Raw genomic sequence first — 17,691 nt, 5'->3', positions numbered from 1 at the left:
AGAAAGAAAGAAAGAAAGAAAGAAAGAAAGAAAGAAAGAAAGAAAGAAAGAAAGAAAGAAAGAAAGAAAGAAAGAAAGAAAGAAAGGAAGGAAGGAAGGAAGAAAGAAAGAAATAGAGGATGAGGGAGACAGAGAAAATGAAAGATGGTGATGATGAGAAATGGGAAGTGGAAGATGGCGTACACAGAAATGAGAAAGATAGAGATGGTGAGAGACAGGAAAGCAAGACAGAGTTAGAAGGAGAAAAGAAAGAAGGGGAGAGCAGGAGATGCCAGGAGATGAGAACTATGGTAGACACAGACGGAAGATAGCGGGAGATGATGAGAGATGGGGAATGGAAAATAAGTGATGGAAGGAAAAACTGGAGATGGGCAGAGAGAGGGAAGAGGACTGGAGATGATAAAGAGAGATGCGGGAGATGCAGATGAAGGAGGCAGGGCAGGGCTCCCGCTCCCAAGCCCGCCCCTCCCAGGTGCTTTTGAGGGGTGGTTCTGCTCTGTACCCCCTCACCTTCGGGCCGCCATCGGAGCCGGAACCCGCCGGCCCCAGGCACAGGGTCCCAAGCCAGGCGCAGTGCCCGCTCCTCACTCTGCAGGAGCCTAAGTGAGCCTGGGGCAGCTGGAGCCACGGGCGCTGCAGGAAAAGGGAGGGAGGAGGGAGGTCTCAGCCGGCCCGGACTCAGGCCCCGCCCCAGGCCCCGCCCATCTCCCAGAGGCCCCCGCCCCCTCCAGGGGGTACTTCCAGGCCATACGTGTGGTCACTATGAGGCTCACGGGCGCCCCCTCGCGGTTCCCTATCAGCGCAGTCACTCGAACTGTGTAACTGATGCCTCCCTCCAGGCCGCCAATCTCAGCAGAGTCTGTGTCACCCGGGAGCATTCGGCTACTCTCTGGGCCGCCTGTGGAGGGACGACGACAAGGGGACAAAAACAGGGTGTGGGAGGAACAGGGATATGGGGGACGGGGCATGGGGTGGGGGTGACGTAGACATAAGGGATAGGACACGGATGGCCAAGAACGGAATGACAAAGATTGTCAGTTACACGCCTAGGGGGGTCAGACCCTCCCCACCCCTCATTAAAGGGTTGGGAGGGTTTGGGAGATGAGATCAGTTGGGGGAGGGGGTCTCTAGGGTCAACGAAAGAGATCAGGGGTCAGTGAAACATTGAGCATTGAGAGAGGGTGAAATGAGTGGAGAGAGTCAGGAGCCAGCAGGGATGCAGGGTCTCAAAGCAGGAAGGGATGGCTGGCCAGAGGATTGGGGTCATACCGTCTCTTCTTCCCCACACCAGCCTGTAGGATGTGGCACCAGGGACTCCCACCCAGGTGACTCGGACGACGTCACTGGATGAGTCAAGGATCTGTAGCCTGGACACAGCACCCACGGGCTCTGGGGCTGAGGGACAAGGGACCCAAGTCACCGAGGGGACAGGATCACACATCAGAATGCTATCGAGAGTAGCACCGGGAGCATGAGGGGACAGTTCAAAGGAAGAGGATCTGGGTTGAATAAGGACTGGGGGAGGTTAAGGGTAATTAGTGCTGCTTTGGGTAATCAGCCCAGAATAATCAATCAGTCATTGAAGAGAATGTCAGTCAGTCTGGGGAGCAGCTGGTCAGTTCGGGATATAATCCAAGAGTCAGACTAGAGACAGCTTACCGGTCCTCACAGCCACAGAAGCAGCTGCCCCTTCCAAGCTGCCCACCAGGGCTGTCACTCTCACTGTGTAGTCTGTGTTTGGCTCAAGCCCATCGAGTTTGGCTGTTGAAGCTTCCCCAGGGACTAGCTGGGATTGTTCTGGCCCTGGGAGACCAACAGTGCATTCCAACAACGCTAGTGACTGCTAGCTGGACAGTGACCCTCTCACCCTGGCTGTCCAATGACCCCTCTCCATAAAGAATGATCCGCCCTCTCCAATCCCAGACATTGACGTCCCCATGGTAGTGGAGTGGGACAGGGATCTCCATACTGTCTCAATAAGCCCCACTGCAGTAACCTTGATGAACACTCCCTAACCCACAAATACTAGGCCAAACAGTCCCTGCCCCACCCAAACCTGCACCTCTGCCTGAGTGCCAAGAGATCCTATAGCTTGTGGCTCCTGGGACACCCGTCCAGGTGATCCTGACAGATGAGCTCCCAGCATGAGTCACACGAAGACCAGCCACAGATCCTGGAGAGTCTGGGGGAGACAATGGGAAAAGGCATTAGTGGTAACTGGAAACAGAAGAAGGTATTGGGAGGAGACTGGGGGAAGCTCAGGAAGTGGGAGGGAACCACTGGGACATCTGGGGGAGGTGAGGAGGGAGAGTCCAGGAGGAGGGGGTCAGGGTCTCACCTGTGAGGAGGGTGATGACTGAGGGGGGACCCTGCTCTGCACCCCGTAGGGCAGACACTGAAACCTGGTATGTGGCGCCTGGCCGCAGCCCCCCAATGTCAAAGGAAGTGGTGTCTGCTGGCAAGGTCCTGAAAGACTCCTGGCCTGCATCCAAAGAGGGACAAATCCATTTGGGGATCCTGTTCCTTGTGTTCTGTCCAACCTCACCCACCCCATGGCCCCCTAAAGATCCCTAGTCTCCTTCCTTTACCCACCCAGATCAAGATCCTCCCTCCCTCCCTCTCCTCCTTCCCATCAGGCTGAGCCAATGCCCTCCCACCCTGCTCTGCCCCTGAGCCTCTCCCACCGCTAAGGACTCTTCTTCCCAACTGACCGTCTCTCAGTCGCCAGTTTAGCCGGTAACCACTAACTCCAGGCACTGTGCCCCAGGACACCTGGACCCGGCCAGGTTCTGATGCTACCACTCGAAGTCTGGGGACTCTGGGCAAGGACTCAGGGTCTGTATGAGCAGGGGAGGGGCTGACCTGAGACGTTCCCTCCCACTGCTTCACACATTTGCCCACTTCATGGTTATAGCCATCCACCCCCAAGCCTCTTGGGTTAACAGAGCCCTTTTCCCCCCACCAGAGGCACAGCTACCCCAGGAGTTCTAGCAGCCCTTGGAGGGCAAACACCCACACATCCCAGCCTCACCAAGCCGAACAGTGAGGATGCCAGGAGGGCCTTCCCGGCTTCCTGCCAGGGCCGACACACGCACTACATAGCTCACGCCAGGCTGGACTCTGTCCAGCTCAAAACTTGTCTGGTCAGCAGGAAGCCTCTGTGTCTTCTCAGAGCCATCTAGAAGACCAGAGGAAGTAAGCATAGATACAGGGACAATGGGACAGAGACATGGGGATGGGGACGGAGACTGTCACTGGACAGAAATATGGACATCAGGACAAAGGAAGACACAGATACAGACAAAACAAGTGAGGGCCTACATACATCATTCTGGATCCCTAAGAATAGAGTGGATGGGGTCCTTGTGGGATGGCTTCCTAGAGAGAGGGGGCCAGTGGGAAGAAGGCTGGACTTGGAGGGAGACCCTGGCTGAGGAGAGAGTAGGCATCTGTCTCCAATCCCCAAGGAGGTAGAAAAGCATGTCTCGCACTCACCTTGTGTGTTGCGTACCACAAAACGGTAGCCAGAGGCCCCAGGCACAGAGCTCCAGACCACCCTAACCAGTCGCCTAGATGGGGATGTTTCAGCTACGCGTAAATCAGACACTCGACCCAGGGCAGGTTCCAGCACTAGGTAGGAGTGGAGAAATCTTTTGAAATCCAGAACCCTTCCCATTGGGCCCTAATAGGAGCCTTCCCTAATAGAAGCATCACTAACCCCACCCCACCGGGCTCCTCCTTGCTACATCCTCACTCTGGGCCCACCCAGGGCTTCTCCCTGTCCCTACCCAAGATCTTACCCAGTGCCCGCCAAGCTCACCAGTTTGAGAGATGGTAGCAGGTGTAGCAACTTCACGCCCCTCGTACAGGGTATAGAGTGTGAGTCGGTACTCGGTGCCTGGCTGCAGCCCCTGAAGCTGGTAACTGGTCACATCCGTGGACAGCACCACTGATTGTGTTGGCTCTGAGCCTGGCAGAGTGGGTTCAAAGGCCTGAACACCTGAACCAACTTTTTCTCATAAAGCCATTCCAGGGACCCACAGCTGCCAAACCTCCCCTTTGGACTAGGAGCTCGCTTAAGGCAGGGGATACATCTCATCCTCATATCAGGGGCTCCCTGAGGATAATGGCTATTTCCTCTCCCTAAGAATGGTCCCTGAGGGCAAGGACTGTGTCTGTCCCTCATACTCAGAACCAATCAAAAGATACTCTGAGGAGGATGGTATCGGATGGAGTGAATGGAATGGCTATGGTCCGGGTCCAGACTCCCCCCTCTTCAACACCCCCCACTGTCCCTCACTAACCGCTCACTCGTCTCCATTCCAGCCTGTAGCCCTGGGCCTCAGGAATGTGGGTCCAGAATACTTGGATGGATGTGGGGCCCAAGATGACCGTCTGTAAATTCTGAATGATGCCCACCTCTGGTCAAGGACACAGGAAAGTTCAGCACCTCAGTGAACATCAGACCTTCCAACAAAGTCTAGGTCCCCTCTTCTCTCAAAGGCTCCCTGGCCTAGCCAAAAGTAGAGCCCCTTAACCCTGATAATAGATACCTCATCCCAACCTCACCTGTTCGGGTTGTCAGTGATGAAGAGGGTCCTGGCATCCGACCATGTATAGGGGTCACAGTCACCACATATTCTGTGTTTGGGCTCAGGCCCTTTAGAAGGGCAGATGATTGGCCCCGGCCAATGTCCAGCTGCTGGGAAGACCCACCTGGGGGAAGTGTGTATGTGTTCAATGGAAGAAAAGGGGGTAAGAGGCTAGGGTGGGAGAGAGAGGATACAACTAGACCCAAAGAAAGAGAATATTCATAGCACAGTATGTCAGGGATCCCCAGTTTCCCTGATACCACCCATCTTACTCTCTAAATTTCTCCAGGTCACTCGATAACCACTGGCTCCAGCCACCGCCCGCCAGGCCACAAGGAGGGTGTGGGCTGTGGCATTCTGGATGGAGATCATGGGCCCCTCCAGTGCAGCTGAGAAGGGGAAAGGGTCACTCAGAGGGGAAGGTGGTAAGGGCAGGGGGGAGGGGGAGGTCACTCATAGGTCTGGCTTGTAAGGGTGAGATCAGAAGCTAGGGAGAGGGGCAGCTAGATGGTGCAATGGATAGAGCACCAGCGCTGGAGTCAGGAGGACCTGAGTTCACAATCAGGCCTCAGACACATAATACTCACTAGCTATGGGACTCTGGGCAAGTCACTTAACCCCAATTACTTCACAAAAAAAAAAAACAACAACAAAAAAAAAACTAAGGAGTCCAATAGGAAACCCTGGGATGGGGGTTGGAGGAATCAGTGGGAGAGTATAGGAGTCCTAGGTGAGGCATGCAGGTACAGGTTATGGAAATAAGGGAGAATATGGGAGTTGGTCATAGGTCCAGACTGAGGGAGGAGTTAAGAAGCCTTGGGAGACCCCCAGGGGAAATTACTCACCAGTCTGAGCAGTCCCACTCACAGCCTCCCCAACACTGTTGGCATACTGGGCAACCACTGTCACCTGGTATTCAGTCTGGGGCCGCAGACCTTGCAGCCGGACTCTTGTCTCCCTTGCTGGCACAGTCACCTGCTCCCAGGGAACACAGGCCTCAGTGTTGGCTGTTCCTCTACCACTGGGTCCCCTGGTTGCTCCCAAGCTTTCACTCCTCTTTGCTCCTCACCTCCTGCCGTTGGTCAGGCACAGGCTGTCCTAGCCCAGTGAGAGGGACATACTGGACCTTGTAGCTGACCACAGGACCACTAGCTGCTGTCCATTCAGCCAAGAGGGATTCACTGCTTGCCTGTGTTAGCACCAGATCTCGGGGACCAGAGGGGAGGCCCTCTGCTGCAGGGAGACAGAGGGTACCATCTGTGAGGACTGTGGCGGACAACCCCCTCACCCATTCCTCAAAGTGACAGACATGCCCAGAGGTCAATGTCAAGGAGTAAAATGCCATCCAAACTCAGGACAAAATGATGGCTGCCTTAGACTGGAGAAGCCAAAGATCTGGTGGGAAGAGAGCTGGGCCTGAAGGCAGAAGATCCTGTGTCCCTGACTCTGACATTTATCTTTATGACTTTGGGCAAGTCAATCACCCTGGCAGAGCTCCCATTTCCTCATCTGCAAAATGAGGAGATCCACTGGTCTCTAAGATCCATCTCAGCTCTAAATCCTGCACTCCTAAGTATCAGACATGGGATCTGAACCCAGTTTTTATAACTCCAGGTACAATGTTGTTGTTTCTCAGTATACCACCCTTCCTCTCCTAGTTCAAAGCAGAAGCTCTACTCCTTGGAGTGCCAGGGAAAGTTATTCAGAGATTGCCCGTGGATGGAGTCATGAGGTCACCCTAGCTTCATGCATGACTCTGCCGCCCCCTCAAATTACCATCCTCCGTTTCCTCTTCACACTCCTAGAAAGACTCATCTACACGGCCTCCAGCCTTTCTCAGCCATCTCTACCACTGCTGGTCACCCTCCCCTTCTCCTTAATGCTCTCTCCTATTGGCTCCTGGGACACTCCTCTCTCTGAGCTATTTTCCTATTTGCTTGACCCCCTTCTCAGGCTCTTTCACTGGTTCTCCACCCTCTTCTCAACCCCTAGACCTCTGTCCTGTGCCCTCTGCCATTCTCTACACTCTCTTGGTGATTTCACCTGCTTCTACAAGTTCAATTATCATCATACAGTGGTCATATGGAAGACTCCCAAATCTAAATAACCAGCTCCAATCTCTTTCCTGAATTGGTAAGTCAATCAATCAACAAGGATTTACAACTACATGCCAGGCCACTGCTTCAGACACTAGCAATACAAAATCAAAAATGAAACAATCCCTGCCTTCAAGGAACTTACATTCTATGGGTGAAATGAGATACACATAAATAAGTACATAAACTGGAAGGTGATTTGGGGTGGGGGGCGGTAAGGGGGAGGGCACTAGCTGCTGAGGGAATCAGCAAAGGCTTCTTGTAGAAGGTATTGATTGAGCAGAGATTTGAAAGAAACAAGGGATCCTATGAGGCAGAGGTAGAATCAGACCCAGAAGATAGCCACTGCAGAGGAGCGGAGATGAGAAATGGAGTGTGGTATGTGCGAGGTGCAGCAAGAAAGCCAGGATGGGCCAAGTGGAGGGTAATGTGTAATAAAGTTGGAAAGGTAAATTGGGACAAGTTTGTGAAGGGTTTTAAATGCTAAGCAGAGGAATCTATATTTGATCCCAGGGGCAGTAAGGAGTTTGTTAAGGAGGTGAGTGACACACTGTAGCACTTTAGGAAAATAACTTTGGTGGTTGTGGGGAAAGACTTGAGCCAATGAGGAAGCTATTGAAATAGTCTGGGCAAGTAACAGTCAGGGTCTGAACTCCAGTCTCCCAGCTGTCTGCTGGATATCACCTGGCTGCCCTTCCAGCATTTCAAGTTAGCGTCCAAAACAGAACTCGTGATTTTCCTCCTAAAACATTTCCTCTGACTCCTTACTTCCCTGATTCCGTTGGTGAAACCACCATCTGCCTTCCCAGACCTTCAGGTTTGAACCCTCAAAATCAGTTGATTCTTCCCTTTCTCTCGCCCTCCACATTCCATCAGCCGCCAAGTCCTGGCAATTTGACCTCCTCATCTCTCATACGCAGCACCTTAACTCTACTCACATAGTCACCAGCTTAGAGCAGGTCCTCCAAACCATTATAAATCCCCTCTTAATTGGTTTCTCTGTTTCCAATCTCTCCCTCTCTAATCTATCCTCCATACAGCTGCCCAAACTATCTTCTTAAGGCACAGGTCTAACCACATATCGACCTTCTCAAAAAAAAAGTCCGTGGCTCCTCATTGCCCCTAGGAAAAAATATAAATGCTTTAATCTGACATTAAGGCCCTTCACAATTTGACTCTAACCTGCTTTTTATTAGAGTGCAAATATACTCTGGCCAGACTGAAATATTACTCATTCTCTCAACTCGGAATGTCATCTCTCATTTCTGTGTCCCATACCTGTAATGGCCTCCAGCTTTATCTCTGCCTTTCAAAAGCCTTATCTTCCTTCAAGGCCCACCTCAGGTAGCACCATCTCCGTGGTGCCTTCCCTGATTTCCAATTTTAAAGTATTCTCTTCCTTCTCCAGTTTCCTAGAGCTCTTTGTCTGGCCGTCTTCATTGTTTCCACCACCACTATCTTCTATTATCCATGTGTTATACTCCATCTCATCCCTACCACCCAGTAGAATGTATGCTCCCTGAGGGTACAGATCCATTCTTTTTCTCTTTGGATCTTCAAAGCTGGGCACAGTGCCTTCCATGATCAGAGGGGAAGACCCTGGACCTCTGATTTCATTAGTACAGGGTAACAATTCTCCAAATGTGCTTAGGAGACCCTTGAGGGTCCCAAGACCCTCTCAGAGAGTCTGTGAAGTCAAAACTATCTTCATAATAATATGAAGATATTTTAGCTTCTACTATGGTAAGTATAGACAGCTATACCCTACACAAACAAGAGTCTCTGGCAGGGTCCTCAATACTTTTTAAGAGTGTAAAGGGGGATCTAAGACCAAAAAGTTTGATAACTCCTGGTATATATAACTTTCCCAGGAGGAAACTCCCCCTATAATGCTGGTCAGCCCCTTCTCTGCCACTTAAGGAGTTGCCTAAAGCACTGAGAGGTTGTGACTTACACAGGGTCACTTACCTTATGTGTCAGAAGCAGGACTCGATCCCAGGTATTTCTGGCTTTGAGGCCAACTGTCCACTACACCAGGCTGCCTTACTCACAGGAGATGCTAAATAAATGTCTGCAGCATAGATATATGTGCCCAGCACATAGTAGGTGCTTAATAAATGCTTGTTAACTGACTGACTATTGAATGAATGAATGAAATGAAAGAATGAATAGATGGATCAGGTGATACCAGGAAAATAGTTTTGACCTAAAGCTTGAGGGACCTAAAGGCAGTAAGAAAACCTCACTTCTCCAGGGGCACAAGGGGCTGAAAGTACAAATACAGCTGAGTTCTCAAGGTGGAAGTGGTGTCTGGGAGTAAGAATAATAATAATTTCCATTTCCATAATACCTTTATCTTATAAGCCACAACCATGAGAGATAGACAATGCAAGAATTATTATGCCCATTTTACAAATAAGAAAACTGAGGCTAAAAAACCATACACCACACAAACCACAAGTTAAGTGACTTGCCCAAGGTCACACAGTTATAAAGTGTCAGAGTTGAAACTCAGACTCAAGTCTCTCCTAACTCCAAGCCCTGTACTCTTGTCACTACACTATACTGCCTTTTTAACCCCCAAGGACCGGGGCCCAGAGGAGGGTCTTGCAGATTAGAAAGGGGTATAACTACCTATGCACCAGGTTAGAGAATCAGAGAGCCATAGAATATCAGAGCTAGAACCTAAAGGAAATTAGGGTAAGGAAACAGGCCCCCAAAGGGGAAGAGACAATCCTGAGTTCACTTGGATGACTCTCCAACTCTAGAACTCTGCTTCTAAGCATCATCTTCTCTCTCTCCTCCTACCCAGCGGTATCCCTGCTCCTCACTAAAGCTAATCCCTCTCCCTGTGCCCTCAAACCCATTCCCTCCTGCCTCCTCCATCTCTTTGTTATCCATATTCAGCTGTCATCTTTTATCTGTATCTTCATCTTCAGCAACGCCCCCTTCTCCCTTGTCTGCAAATATGTTCAGGCCTCCCCAGTCCTAGAAACAACTTCTCCTTTACCCTGCCACTCTCCTCCTACGATCGACCCATTTCTCTTCCCAGAAGCATTTTGTCTGCATTCACTGCCACCAATCCATCTTTCATATGCTGCCTGAATAATCTTCCTGCCACATACATCTGATCATGTCACTTCTCTGCACAGAAATCTTCAGCGGCTCCATATTGCCTCCTAAAGAAAGTTCCAATTCCTCCACTTGGATTTCAAACCTACAAGCTGATTCTACTCTCCTCTTCTCGTCTTACCTCTTATTATTTGCCTCCAGGCACTATATCCAAGTAAGACTGGACTATTCACTACCCCTTGTACACATCCCTCAGTAGTGTCCTACTATGTGCCTTCACTAAGGCTGCCTCCCATGCCTGGAATGCCCGTTTTTCCCCCTTTGCCCCTTGAAATCCTTGTTGTTGTCATTCAGTCATTTCAGTAGTGTCCAACTCTCTGTGACCCCATCTGGATTTTTTTTTTTTGGCAAAGATACTGGAGTGTTTTGCCATTTCCTTCTCCAACTCACTTTACAGTTGGGGAAACTGAGGCAAACAGGGTGAAGTGATTTGTCCAGGGTCACACAGATAATAAGTGTCTGAGGCCAGATTTGAACTCAGGAAGATGAGTCTTCTTGACTTCAAGCCTAGCGCTCTACCCACTCCGCTACAGAACTGTCCTTGAATCTTAACTTTCATTTAAGAATCATCAATCTGGAGCTGGAAGGGACCTTAGAGATCACCTAATCCAACCCTCTCATTTCACAGATGAGAAAACTAAGGCCCGAGAGGTTAAGTGATTTTTCCAGGGTCAACTAAGTGTAGCTGAGTAACAGAATCTCTGCTAGTCCAACACAAATGAGGAAACACATCCAGAAGGGGAAAGGGTCCCTATGGTCTGATGGAAAAGAATGGTGGGTTTGGAGTTCGTAACTATAGCTCTGTGTGACTTTGGCCAAGTCATCGTTCTCTGGGGCTGTTTCCTCATCTGCCAAAGGGTTAGATGGCCTCAAAGGTCCCTCCCAGATTAAACTCTATGATCCTCAGGAACAAATTCAAGTTCCAAGTCCTGTGGGTTGGGTCCTGTAAACATCATTCTCCTTTTATAAGTGGAGGAACCTTAAGACTGGATTCACAAGCATGGGATGTAACGCTCCTGTAGGATTCTATACTGTTGCTCTTAATGTTTGTGGATTATCCCCCTACCAGACTGCCAGCTTCCATCTAATCTGAACTTTGTACCTGCCCTGAGACTGAGCAAGCCCAGTGCTCCGCTCGCAGTAGGCATGGAATAATAACACTTGTTGATGTTCAAGTTGAAGAACAAGTGGTGAAGCCTAGCTCCCTTCCTGATTCTCACACCAAGGCTCTGTCCACTTGAGTTAAGTGTGGAAGGTGTTTGGGGACAGGGAAAAGAGGGTAATCCTGGTGGTAGAAAGGAGAAGACCCCTGGGTAATTTAGTGGAGACCAGGGAGGTCCTGGAGCATGGGGGGATCCCAGATAGGGGCACTCACGGGGCAGGATCTGGGGGGTGCCTCCCGTGGTGGTGCAGACACGACGGGACACAAGGGGCAGCAGGGTGCTGAGGATGCTAAAGTCATTGACAAAGTAGAAGAAGACATCTGGTGGCTCCGAAGCTGCCCGTCGAAGTTCTCCCTGGTCAGCATTCTTGATCCCTGGGCAGGGGTGGGCACAGGGTATCCAGAGGGAGAATTTCAATTCAGCTGCCCTGTATCCCTCCCCCAGTGCTCCCACAACCCCTATGACCCTACTCACCCACTGCAAACACCTTCACCCCCTGTCCCTTCAGCCTCTGAGCTGCAGATTCCACCTGGTCCTGAGACTTCCCATCAGTGATGAGAATGCAGACCTAGAAGCAGAGGCAGCTGGCATCAGGGTTGGGGGTGGAGTCAGCCAGGTTCACAGGTAGCCAAAGATAGAAGGTGAAGGGCTAGAAATAGCTGTGGCCTCCAGGGTCAGTATGTAGAGGCTAATGAGGCCAAGGGTGGGTTGGGTCAGTCAGGGTTAGGGACTGGAAGACAGAGCAGGCCAGATTCAGAGGTTGAAGGTCAGTCAAGATCTAGAATAATCAATCAACCAATCAAGGAGCATTTATTAAGCACCTACTGTGTGCCAGGCGCTGGGGTAGGCACTCAGTATTCAAAGACAAAAATGAAACTGTACTTGCCCTCATAGAGCTTACATTCTACCAAGGCAATACACAGATAAGAGAATATAAAATATATACAAAGCATATACAAGAACATTTGCAAGGCAGCACTAGTATTTAGAGGGGTCAGGAAAGGCTTCATGTAGAAGGTGGCTCTTGAGCTGAGTTTTAAACAGGGGTTCTAAGAGATAGGCTGAAGGCATCCCAGACTGGAGGGCAGGCACAGAGACAAGAGGTGGAGAGTGGAGAATAAGGAATGCAAGAAAATCACTTCAGCTAGACTAGAGAATGACCAGAGAGGAGTGATATGTAAAAAGGCTGGAAAGGTAGGTTGGGGCCACATTGTAAAGGATTTCAGATACTAAAGAAGGAAGTTTATATTGGATCCTAGAAACAAAAGAGGGCCTCAGGAGTTCACTGAGGAGGAGTATGACATAGTCAGGCTTGTGATTTAGGAAAATTACTTTGGCATCTGTGTGGAGGATGGATTGGAGGCAGGAAGACCAATCAGAAGTCTATTGTAATAATCCAGGAGAGAAGAGATGAAGGTCTGAATTAGGATAGTGGCTGTGTGAATAGAGAGAAAAGAACAGACACAGACTCCCTACATCACTCAGATGTCCTCTCCTCCCAGCCCTCTGGAAGGGATGCTGTGTGGTCAGAACTGAAAACTCTTCCAACTGATTAGATATGTGGGGTGAGAGAGAATAAGGGGTCAAGGATGACCCTAAGCCTTGAACTTGAGTTCAATTGGAACAATGATGACAGAAATAGTGAAGTTGAGAAAAGCAGTAGGTTTGAGGGGAAAGGGATAAGATCTGTTTTGAATTCACTGAGTTTCAGATCCCTAGTTGGAAATGTCTAATTGGCAGTTGGTGATGTGGAACTGAAGTTGAAGAAAGAGATTGAGGCTAGATATAGAGATCTGGAATCTATAGATCTATATCTATCTCTCTATAGAGATAGACCTATCTATAGATAGATAGATAGATAGATAAATAGATAGATAGATAGATCATCTGCATAGAGATGATAACTAATCCTATGGATGCTGATGAGGTCTCCAAGTGAGAGAGTGCAGAGAGACAAGAGGGCCCAGGACAGAGTCTTGGGATAGACCAGAGGTAGGGGCGTGATACGGATAATGATCTTGTAGAAGAGTGGGAGAAGTTGCCAGGTAGAAGGAAAACCAAGAGAAAGCAGTGTCACAAAGACCCAGAAAGAAGAGAGTGCTCAGGAGGAAAAGGTGGCCAAGTGCCAAATGTTACAGCAAGGCCAATGAGGATGAAGCTTGAAAAATGACCATTAGACTGGTCAATTAAGGAATTGTTGGTACTTTTAGAGAGAGTAGTTTCATTCAAGTGATGAGGTCAGAAGCCAGATTGTCAGGATAGTGCCAGCCAGGTTCAAGAGGCAGGGTCAACCCATATCAGGAGATGAGACTCCCTTGGTAGGGGAAGGGAAAGGGCTGAGCTGGGGTGGGGGTCGGGGGGGGACCATGGGCATCAAATACAAGATTGTAATGTATGGGGAAGAAGTATGGGTCAGGGGCCAAGAAAAGGTCAGGTTTGGGAGAATGGGAGAAACTCTAAGAGGTAGAGAGACATGGGACAGAGACTAGAAGGAAAAAATTTGGGGGACGAGGGTAGGGCTCACCTTGGGGACAGGCCGGGCGAGCTGAGGCAGAAAGATATGGTCTGCAACGTGTCGGAATCCAGCCCCAGTTCGAGTGTTTCCTCCCTTGTAGGTGAGCTCCCGAACTGCTTGGATCACCTCATTACCAGAACCATAGGTATCCAGGCCAAATTCAGTCCTTGGGGGCAGAGGGAAAGGAGGAGGAAGGAGTCCATGGAGGAAGGGAAGCTTCTATGAGTCTCTGAAGATGTGTTACGGATTTGGGGTCTCAAGGTATCTATCTAGGAGTCTCTGGGAGTTTCTAAGAGTCTTAGGAATCCTAGGAGATCTCAGGGGAACATTAGGAGTTTCTGGGAATTTGTGAGGGTCCTAGGTGGCCCAGCCCTCACCGTGGGTCATCGCTGTACTGCACCACACTGAAGCGGACACCAGAAGCCCCTACGACCTCAGTGAAGGGAAGCACCAGCCCCTCCATGAAGGCCCGGACTTCTCGAAAGTTGTTTCGGCCAATGGAGGAGGATCCGTCCAGCAGGAAGACGATGTCAGCAGCATAGAGGTTGGTGCAGGTCACTAGGGGTAGGGACATAAGGTCATAGAACTCAGGATACCGATCAGTGGGGGAGAACAGTGACTTCAGGAACACGTGGGATGTGGAGAGGTAGGATATGGAAGATGACTGGGGACAGAGGATGTGGAGCACATGGGACATTGAGGAGCACAGAGAAACATAAGGGGACTCGGCACACAGAATTCAGGAACACAGAACATGGAGGATTTGGGTTAGTGGGAGCCATGGATCACAGGGGACACATGTGTCATAGGTCTTAATGGACACATGGAGGAACATAGATCATAGAACTTTCAAAGACATGAATCACAGTAGGCACAGGACATGGAGAGGAACAAAACATAGGGGACACAGGTCCTAGCTAGGGAGATACTTGGAGGTATTCCTTCAATGGTGTCATCCTCCCCACACCCCCTCCCCGGGGTACCAGCACTCTGTCCCAATTCCATCCCACTTAAGGTCTCTCCCAGAGAGGACATGGATTCATCTGCATATATATAAATCAGGATCTGAAGATGGAACAGAGAATAACAGGGACCTGGGGCTGCGGCTGGGGCTGGGGCTGGGACTGAGCTGGAGCTGTATGTCTGGGAGTGGATCCCTTACCTCCTCCCAGGCCTGTAGGGAAGGCAAAATTTGAGAAGTCTCAAGTTCAAGAAAGGTTTAGAGGAATTTAGATATTAGTGGGGCTTGGGGATTCAGGTCTGAGGAACAAGGTCTTGAGGTCTGTCCATACCTCGACCTCTCTCCCCTTGTCCTTTCACTGGCACCAACAGGACTCCTACGAGGACAGTGAGCAGGAACCAGGGCTTCATCCTGGGGAGGCAACATCAGACCGGAGGGATCAGGGTGCTTTCTAACAGACCCTCACCGGGAGAAAAACACTTCCTGTCTTGGCCTCCACTTTCTGCCTCTATGAAACGAGGGGATTGAACTACATAGCCCCTAAGATCCCTTTCAACTCTGATGTTCTACACAGCAGCCCCTGTCCCTGCCACATCTGGTTTGTGTCTGATGTGGGAGAGGAGGGGGGACAGGTAGTGGTATAGACCATCCCTCCCTTCAGATACCTAGCAAAAGGTTTGGGAGAGAGATTCACGCTCCAGAGAGCTAGCATCATAGGGAAGAAGCAGGAAGGATGTGGACCCTACCCCTGTCTGCCCATCCATGTTAGACCGCAAAGTAAGGGGGTTTTCGGGGGGGGGGGGTTAGGAAGAGCTGGGATGTACTTGGGTGGCGTGGGGTGCCAGGAGGAGCAGAAGAAGCAATAAGGAGGTGAAGGTAGGCTTCCAGGGGTTTCTCTCTGGCTGAGGAAGAGGGGGATTTCTAGGAGGGGACGGTCTCTCCAGGATTTCTCAGTGAGGACTATGCGTGGGCACATCTTTCAGGGTCCTCCTCTGAAAGAGTCTCTCTCTCCCTGGAAGGTTCTTCCTCAGGACAATCACTAGGGATGGGGGGGGGGGGGGGGGGGGGGAAGGTCTCGGGAGGAACAGAAGTGAGGTGGGTAAGCAGCCCGAACACACTGCAGTCAAATTCCGGGCGGCCGCCTGGGGAGTAGAGACGGGGAAACTGAGTTCCACTCTCTGCTCCACACCGCCCCCCGACCCGGTCTGGGCTGTTACCTGGAGCTGTCCATCTGTCCAGGGCTCGGCAGGGCCAGCTCCGTCCTCTGGCTGCCCCTGCCGCCTCTCTCCGTCGGAGAAAAGTCCCCGAGAACCCGCGGGGCGGGGGCGGGGAGGAGCAGGGCGGACCCAGGCAGGCCGGCCCCCCGCCCATCACCGCCCTGCTCCTTCCCTCGGACAAATCCCGTCCTAGCCGCCGCCCGGGGAGGGAACTGGGTCCCCCTCTCCACACCCCTTCCCGCCCTGGGCCGGCCTGGGCAGGGGAAGGAGGTCTGTCAGAGTCCTGAAAACTGGGGCCTGAGGCTCCCCTCCCCAGATCGCAGTCATCACGCCCCCCCAACCACGCCCCCCCTCCCCCTGCCCCGCCCCCACGAACTGGGTCAGAAATTTGCCACTCCGAAGTCAGAGATCAAGATCAGGAATGCTGCGCCCTACCTGTGCTCCCCCCGATCCCCAAACTCGCCCTGCCCCAGACTCCATCCGTGGAATGGACAGACCTGGATTGGGGGTGGGGGAATGTCAGAGGACCGGGTTTCGAATTCTACCTCCGCAATTTCCTACCTGGGTGTTCTTAGGCGTAGTATATCTCACCTATGGAAATGCAGTTTCCTTCTCTGCAAAATGAGGGGGTTAGCCTAAGATAGACTCTAAATTTAGTCTCTTCCAGATGCTAGGATCCCTCCGCTCACAGATATTAAAGTCCTGTTCAAGCATTTCAAGTCCAGTTCAAATCCCACCATCTCCAAGAAGCTTCCCTGATTTTCTTCTCACCCCCTTCCCCTTCCCCAGCCCAGGGACCTCTTGCCACTCTGAGATCCTACATATTCCCACCCTCACCTCCAACACAAGGGAAACCTTCCTGATATCTGACCCACTGATTGGGCAATGCCTTGCCCCCTAGAAACAGACCTCAGGGTCCCTGACTATGAATTGACTAAATGAGAAAACTAGACCTGCTTCTATCTCCTTTTCAATCCAGCTCATCAAGTGGCTTGGGATCAGGAGACCTGGATTTCAATCCTGGCTCTAATCCTCATTAGCTATGTGAAGCTAGGTTGTTTGACCTGATCGTCAGTTTTCCCATCTGTATAAATGGGAATTTCATTTTATAGAAATGTCAGGTGTTATTGTTACCATGGTTACTATTATGACAGGGCATGAGGAAGAGTAAATCGTTGGAATTCATGCAGTGCCAACATGGCACAGTGGAGAGTGACAGATTTGGGTTCTGAGGACCTGAGTTCAAACCCCAGCTTTGCACTTACTATTTACTTAACTTCTCTGGGCCTAGACACCTCCTCTGTAAATAAGGAGGCTGGACAAGATGGCTTCTAAGGTCCCTTTTGCTCTGACCCTATGATCTTACAAAGAGCATAGGAAGGGGATCTTGGCTGTGACTGTACACTGGCAGATGGACAGGGAAGTGGGTAGGGGTCTCAAAGACAGCAGGGCAGTTGGATCTTGTGGAATGGTTTCAGGAGGGAGGGAAGCTACAGCTGGCGGTGACTCACATCCAGTGCCCTCCTCCCCCTAGTCACAAAGAAACAACCGCAGACAAGGCCTGGGGCAGGGAACCTTTTCCCTTCTCAGACACAGGAAGGGGGGGTTAAGCCTTTGGGGAAGAGGGAGGGGGGAAGATTCCTAGATGCTTCAGTCTAGTGAGAAACAACCTACATCCATTCTCTAGCAGTGAAGACTGAGGCTGTAAGCAAGACAGAGCCTCTGACTCACCTTAGGAGTTGGCACTGATGGGGTTTGGGGGGAGAGCCTAGAAACCACCCTGGACACCTGGCAATCCTGCAGACCCACCCTTCCTTGACAGACCTGTGGCTGTCTGCCCATCCTCAGATGGATACAGTGGAGGGAAGGGGGAAGTCAATGGCAGAAGTGGGTGAGGGACCCTGATATGCAGGCCCCCATGGAAGGCAGGGCTCTTAGGAGCCAGCTTCTCACGTGAGGGAAATGTATGAACAAAGCTACATGCATGCGTGTACACATGCCTACATATAACATCA

General features: G+C 50.9%; 1 protein-coding gene across 1 annotated transcript in view; it reads right to left on the bottom strand.

Annotated features, from left to right (window-relative positions):
- COL7A1 (collagen type VII alpha 1 chain) overlaps window positions 1-15,757 on the bottom strand; it is a 58,267-nt gene extending 42,510 nt beyond the window's left edge. The window contains exons 1-21 of the mRNA XM_027836907.1: window positions 15,677-15,757; window positions 14,791-14,870; window positions 13,876-14,056; window positions 13,508-13,664; window positions 11,458-11,551; window positions 11,196-11,357; window positions 5,662-5,825; window positions 5,438-5,567; window positions 4,865-4,981; window positions 4,570-4,716; window positions 4,305-4,421; window positions 3,821-3,970; window positions 3,496-3,630; window positions 3,032-3,178; window positions 2,712-2,837; window positions 2,339-2,482; window positions 2,063-2,182; window positions 1,660-1,803; window positions 1,270-1,395; window positions 752-898; window positions 511-633 (exon numbers count right to left, since the gene is read on the bottom strand). Coding sequence (XP_027692708.1) covers window positions 511-633; window positions 752-898; window positions 1,270-1,395; window positions 1,660-1,803; window positions 2,063-2,182; window positions 2,339-2,482; window positions 2,712-2,837; window positions 3,032-3,178; window positions 3,496-3,630; window positions 3,821-3,970; window positions 4,305-4,421; window positions 4,570-4,716; window positions 4,865-4,981; window positions 5,438-5,567; window positions 5,662-5,825; window positions 11,196-11,357; window positions 11,458-11,551; window positions 13,508-13,664; window positions 13,876-14,056; window positions 14,791-14,870; window positions 15,677-15,690 — 2,725 coding nt within the window. The 5' untranslated portion in view covers window positions 15,691-15,757. The remainder of the gene's footprint in view (window positions 1-510; window positions 634-751; window positions 899-1,269; window positions 1,396-1,659; window positions 1,804-2,062; window positions 2,183-2,338; window positions 2,483-2,711; window positions 2,838-3,031; window positions 3,179-3,495; window positions 3,631-3,820; window positions 3,971-4,304; window positions 4,422-4,569; window positions 4,717-4,864; window positions 4,982-5,437; window positions 5,568-5,661; window positions 5,826-11,195; window positions 11,358-11,457; window positions 11,552-13,507; window positions 13,665-13,875; window positions 14,057-14,790; window positions 14,871-15,676) is intronic.
- Window positions 15,758-17,691: the final 1,934 nt, after the last annotated feature.

The sequence above is a fragment of the Vombatus ursinus genome, unplaced genomic scaffold, assembly GCF_900497805.2.
Source record: "Vombatus ursinus unplaced genomic scaffold, bare-nosed wombat genome assembly UNPS02014820.1, whole genome shotgun sequence".
Lineage (NCBI taxonomy): Eukaryota > Metazoa > Chordata > Mammalia > Diprotodontia > Vombatidae > Vombatus > Vombatus ursinus.
Note: the sequence above shows the minus strand (reverse complement) of the source record. Positions and strands in the feature narration are given on the sequence as shown.